The sequence below is a fragment of the Solea senegalensis genome, linkage group LG21 (assembly GCF_019176455.1).
Source record: "Solea senegalensis isolate Sse05_10M linkage group LG21, IFAPA_SoseM_1, whole genome shotgun sequence".
Taxonomy (NCBI): Eukaryota; Metazoa; Chordata; class Actinopteri; order Pleuronectiformes; family Soleidae; genus Solea; species Solea senegalensis.
The window spans coordinates 13,979,989-13,986,056 of record NC_058040.1 but is presented as its reverse complement, the minus strand read 5'-3'; the positions used below and the strand labels follow the sequence as shown (position 1 = coordinate 13,986,056).

The 6,068-nt window shown below is 48.7% G+C and overlaps 1 protein-coding gene across 1 annotated transcript; it reads left to right on the top strand.

Annotated features, from left to right (window-relative positions):
* The first annotated feature begins 604 nt into the window (after window positions 1-604).
* Window positions 605-5,122, top strand: nefma (neurofilament medium chain a). The gene is made up of 3 exons (XM_044012973.1): window positions 605-1,779; window positions 2,614-2,738; window positions 2,864-5,122. The coding sequence occupies exons 1-3, from the start codon at window positions 727-729 to the stop codon at window positions 4,674-4,676; spliced, it is 2,991 nt and encodes a 996-aa protein (XP_043868908.1). The 5' UTR covers window positions 605-726; the 3' UTR covers window positions 4,677-5,122.
* The last annotated feature ends 946 nt before the right edge of the window (window positions 5,123-6,068 follow it).

The following is a 6,068-nucleotide window of genomic DNA, read 5'->3' as shown; positions in this document are numbered from 1 at the left end:
AAAGAAGCTTCTGGAGAAACATTCCACTGAATCTATACCCATTGCACTCATTCTCACTTAGCCTATACTAATGTGCCAACTTTTCCATTTCCTTTATGTGTAAAAACTTTTATGCAGTAAGAATTTCTTCTTTTAATGGTCTGTTCCCATTCAGATGTCACTGTGAGCAAATGAAACAGTGTGATGGAAAACCACCAACAGACAAGGTTGTACAATAGCCTGATATGCTTTATCATCATTGTGTGAACTAATCTGACAATGGTTAAACAAAAAAACACTTACGACTTGTGAGGACCTGATGAAATATCCTCACAACATCACCATGTCCCCACAACACTGGTTAAAAACCTATGTTTTTGTCCCCACGTCCCTATGTGTTACACTCTGCTGAGTAACGCAGTGAGGAGAATCGTGGAAACACCTTGTCTGCTGTCCATGGTGCTGAAATGACTGGGCCAGGCCACGTGGCTCAGAGTGGACGGGACTCCGGACCACTAGGAGACGGCCTGAGGGGGAAGCGCCCTCCCTCCCACTGCCTTCAATGGACGGAACAAAATTGCTTGGAGTTGCTCTGAGTCTCTGATATAAAAGGAGCAGACGGAGGATGTTTGAGTCGCTGTGAATGCCATACACCCCTCACCGACACACATACACCCACCCACCAGCCTCCTGCACGCCACAGGACCCCCTTTTCATTCCTGCGCACATCCCCTGTAGTCTGACCGGATGAGTTACCCGGTGGACACGATAGGGAGCCCCTTCCGGAGAGTTATGGATACTAGGACGAGCAGCAGTTACGGCTACAGCCGCACTCCCTCCAGCGGCTTCCGCTCCCAGTCCTGGTCCAGGGGAAGCCCCGGCTCCACCATCACCGCATCCTACAAGAAGAGCGTGAACATGCCGGTGTCCCGGGCTTACGGCTCCACGGTGCTCAGCTCCGCCGACAGCGTTGATTACAGTCAAACCTCCATCATGAACGGAGACTACAAGCGTTCTAACGAGAAGGAGCAACTTCAGGGGCTCAACGACCGCTTCGCCGGTTACATAGAGAAGGTGCATTACCTGGAGCAGCAGAACAAGCAGATCGAAGCCGAGATCCAGGCGCTGCGGCAGAAGCAGGTGTCGCGCTCCCAGCTGGGAGACCTCTACGACCAGGAGCTGCAGGAGCTGCGCTCCGTGCTGGAGCAGATCCACCATGACAAGGCGCAGATTCAGCTCGACACCGACCACATCGAGGAGGACATCCAGCGGCTTAGGGACCGCTTTGACGAAGAGGCGCGCATCCGGGAGGAGACGGAGGCCATCATCCGTGTCCTGAAGAAGGACGCGGGTGACTCGGAGTTGGTGAAGTCCGAGTTAGACAAGAAAGTTCAGTCGCTGCAGGATGAGATCGCCTTCATCCGCAACAACCACGAGGAGGAGGTGAGCGACCTCATCGCCCAGATCCAGGCTTCACAGGTGACCGTGGAGAGGAAAGACCTGCAGAAGGCAGACATCACCGAGGCTCTGCGGGAGATCCGCTGCGAGCTGGAGGGTCACTCCAACCAGAACCTGCAGCAGGTGGAGAACTGGTTCATGTGCCGTTACTCCAAACTCACCGAGGCTGCGGACCGCAACAAGGACGCGATAAAGTCCGCCCGCGACGAGATCTCCGACTACCGCCGCCAGCTGCAGTCCAAGACCGTGGAGCTGGAGTCCGTGCGCGGGACCAGAGACTCACTGGAGAGGCAGCTGAACGACATCGAGGACCGTCACAACAGCGACCTGGCCAGTCTGCAGGTGAGGGGGAGACGCACAGCCGTGCGTAAAAAGCAAGAGACAGACTAAATACAACAAACTGACTCCCACATATTATAGCTTTACATTTAGCTTTTATTTAATGTCTTTATAACAAAATAATCAAGTATTATAATGGGTGCATTAAAACTTAATAATAAGGGATTTTTGATGAAGTAATCTGCTCTGTCTTGGTGACGCAGTGTTTATTGTAATGCGTAAAAACACTGCAAAGTCACTTAATAGCAGTACATCGTCACATTTATGCATCAGGGGTTGAGTGGATTGAATGAAAACTAGTGTTTCTGCTGCATAATGATCATTACCAGCGGTTTATTGCTCTGGCAAACACTGAGCACTCACTTTCTGCGCATGAATGACAGATTTGCGAGTGTGAGGGAAAAGGGTTTGGGAGGGAGACACTGCAGCAGACTCTCTCTCTCGCTCTCTCGCTCTCTCTGAATCGTGAATCTTGCTGAGTCAGAGGCCTGGGTCGATTCCTTCATTGGCTCTCCTTGCATTACATCAAACAGATTACAGGGCGTGGGTGGGGTGGGGTTGGAGAGGAGGGGGGGAGTTGGACTGAGCGTGTGGAGGCTGCCCTTGAAGGAGAGGCATTCAACATCCCCACAGCATACTGTATTGCGTCAGATTCTATTAAAACAGCAGCAGACCGCCATCCTTTTACAATAAAAGGACGGTGGTGAATGAACATGGTTTTCTTTTCTTTTTTGTTATATCAAGGCAGCGGGCAAATTAAAAGCCGCATATGCTGTAAATAATTTGTGTTACGCCCATTCAAGCACGCTTTGTTTTTTTGCTTGTGTTTTCTCTCAGGAGACAATTCACCAGCTGGATAATGAGCTGAAGAGCACCAAGTGGGAGATGGCTCGCCACCTGCGCGAGTACCAGGACCTCCTGAATGTCAAGATGGCCTTGGACATTGAAATTGCTGCATACAGGTATATTCCGACATAGATTTGTCGAGGGAAAAGTACTTTAGAAGTAACATTTACAGTCTCTTCTCTTTTTTTTTTATCAACATTTGGGTTTAAATGTTTCATGTACACATTTATTGTCCATCCAGGAAACTCCTGGAGGGTGAGGAGACCCACTTCAGCACTTTCCCCTACCGCCAGACGGTCACCTCAACCAAGATCTCCAAGCCTAAATTGGAAACTCCCAAGCTGAAGGTGCAGCACAAGTTTGTGGAGGAGATCATCGAGGAGACGAGGGTGGAGGACGAAAAGGCCGACCTCGACGAGGCCCTGGAAGAGATCGCACAGGAGCTGTCTGCCACGCTTGGACAGGCCAGAGAAGAAGACGAGGAGGAGGAAGAGGGCAAAGAGGGTGGAGATAGCGAGGGAGCAGAGGGTGAGGAGGAAGAGGGAGACGGCGGAGAAGGAGAGGAGGAGGAGGAGGAAGTTATAGCCGCCAGTGAAGCAAAAGTAAGCGCTAGCGCACCCACCAAGGAGGAAGAGGAAGAAGAGGATGACGAGGGTAAAGGAGGTGATGAAGAGGAAGAGGGAGAAGGCGGCGAGGAGGGAGAGAAGGAAGAGGAAGGTGAGGGACAGGATGAAGACGAGGGAGAAAAGGGAGATGATGCAGAGGGAGGTGATGAGGCAGAAGCAGAAGCAGAAGAGGGAGGAGAGGAGGAGGAGGTAGTTGAGGAGACAGTTTTGTGCTCCAAAGCTCCAGAGTCTAAAGCCTCTCCTGACAAAGAGAAGGCTGAAGAAAAGGAGGCCAGTGGAGGAGAGGAGGAGGCAGCAGAGGAAGCTGAGGCCAAGGAGGACGAGGAGGAGGGCGGTGATCAGGACGAAGATGCAGGCTCTGACAAGGCATCCAAGAGTGGAGACGAGAAAGAGGAAAAGGAAGATGAGAAAAAGGTGAAAGATGAGAAAGCAGATGGTAAGCCAGAAAAGGAGGTAGCCAAGGCCGAAGCTCCGAAAACAGAAGCTGCCAAGCCTGAGGCTAAGAAGGAAGAAGCATCCAAGCCTGAATCCCCCAAGTCTGAATCACCTAAACCAGAATCTCCTAAAGCTGAATCTCCCAAGCCTTCATCTCCTAAATCTGAATCTCCTAAACCATCATCTCCCAAATCTGAATCTCCTAAACCATCATCTCCCAAATCTGAATCTCCTAGGCCTTCATCTCCTAAAGCTGAATCTCCTAAACCATCATCTCCCAAATCTGAATCTCCTAGGCCTTCATCTCCTAAAGCTGAATCTCCTAAACCATCATCTCCCAAATCTGAATCTCCTAGGCCTTCATCTCCTAAAGCCGAATCTCCCAAGTCTGAGTCTCCTAAAGAAGGCTCACCAAAGGCTGGCTCTCCCAAACCTAGTTCCCCAAAAGCTGAATCCCCAAAGTCAGAATCTCCTAAAGCTGAATCCCCAAAGTCAGAATCTCCTAAACCTGAATCCCCAAAATCTAAATCTCCTAAAGCTGAATCCCCAAGAGCTGAATCTCCTAAAGCTGAATCCCCAAAGACAGAGACCAAGCCTGAGTCTCCCGAAGCTGCTGAAGAGAAATCTGAGAAACCGAGCGAGTCCACCGAAGACAAGAAGGTAGAAAAGAAGGACGTTGCCATGAACGGCGACATGGACAAGAGCAGCCCTGAGGAGGAAGTGAAGAAGGACGAGGGGAAAGAAGCCGACGTGATCGCCAACGGCGTGGACGAGAGCCCCGTGAAGGACGACGGCAGCCAGAAAGTGGTCATCACCAAGACTGTGGAGACCATCACCACCGGCGAGGACGGCTCCAAGCACGTCACCAAATCTATCACTGTGACCGAGACGGTGAAGGAGGTGGAGGATGTGGTGCAGGAGCAGGTGGTCTCCACGAAGAAGACGGAGAAGCACTCCACCCAGTCCATCAAGCAGGTGACAGAGGGCAACTGAGCGGACACCACGCGGCGGATCCAGCGGACAAGGAGGAGGAGGAGGAGGAGGAGGAAGAGTACGCGATGACAAGCAATCAACCCTGAACTAACATAACAAAGAAAAACATACAGCTAGAGCGATGTAATTACAGATAACCAACTCTCAAACATACGAAACAAATCATAGAGAGACGCCAAAACGTTAATGCTACAAGTTTCAAAAAAATGCATGTTGAGAGAAAGCTTTAAAAACGGGCTTCGCTGCAGACGCGGTTGAGAAGCAAGTGACTGAGACATTTTAATCCTCCTTGTTCTGTTTCTTTCTTTCTTTCTTTCTTTCCGCAGTTCATGGGTGAGCTCACAGGTGGGAGGGAGCGGGGGGTCGCTGCATGCTAGCTCAGGGGAGGGGAGCACTTTCCTCTCTTATCTGTACGTATGGTAGAAATACACGAGTAAAGCTATAAACAAAAGGAATAAATGCAATGTGGGTGGGCGAGTGAGAGACATGCTGTATTACCAGGGTTCAGGATTAGGATTTTTGAGTTTAAGGGAAACAAGGAAAAGGGGGGGGGGGCAGGAGGGAGGGAGGGTCCTTGACGGGTAGAGACTCATGAAGAAGCCTTACTTGACACATGAAGATACCAACTGAGCCAAAAAGAAACTTAATGACAGAATACACATCGACTGAAGAAAGACACAGGCCGCAGTATGAAAAAAAGAATAAAAAAAACACACACGACCATAATCACATCCAGTAACAGACGCAAACTACAGCTTAACGAAAACCTGAAGAAAACTTCCTAGCCTTAAACATGCTTTTTATCAGTGTCTGTTATGTTTACCTGAGTGCAATTGAAAATACAAAAACGTATATATAGAGATATAGAGATATATATATATAAAATGCAGACTCGTGCATTATTGTATGCATAGGATGGACTTGAATTTAAATACAGAAATAAATGAGGTGCTACTGTTTGCAATCCCATGACATGACTCACCATGAACGATTTCCCAGCAGCATTTGCTCAATAAATGTCATTACGAATTAAAGAAAAAGTCGTCTTTGTCATGTGTTGTTGTTCTCCTGAGTCGTACGTATGTCATCATGGCTGTGTTTGTTCATGTGTTCATTGTCGCGGGTCACTGGGTGAAAAGTGGGGTCACAACGTGGACAGGTCGAACAACCATTCACTCTCACATTTAGAGTGATAATTACTGTGTTTATTCACGAAAATAATCAAATATAATGTCAGATACAAATGTTGTCAGCTATTTTACTTAACGACAAAGGATAACTGATGAAGTATATAAACAAATAAGCTAATAATACAGTTACAGTTCATACACTGACATAATTAATACTGACACGGCACGACAGTTCCAACGTTCTACTTTTATTTGTATGCAT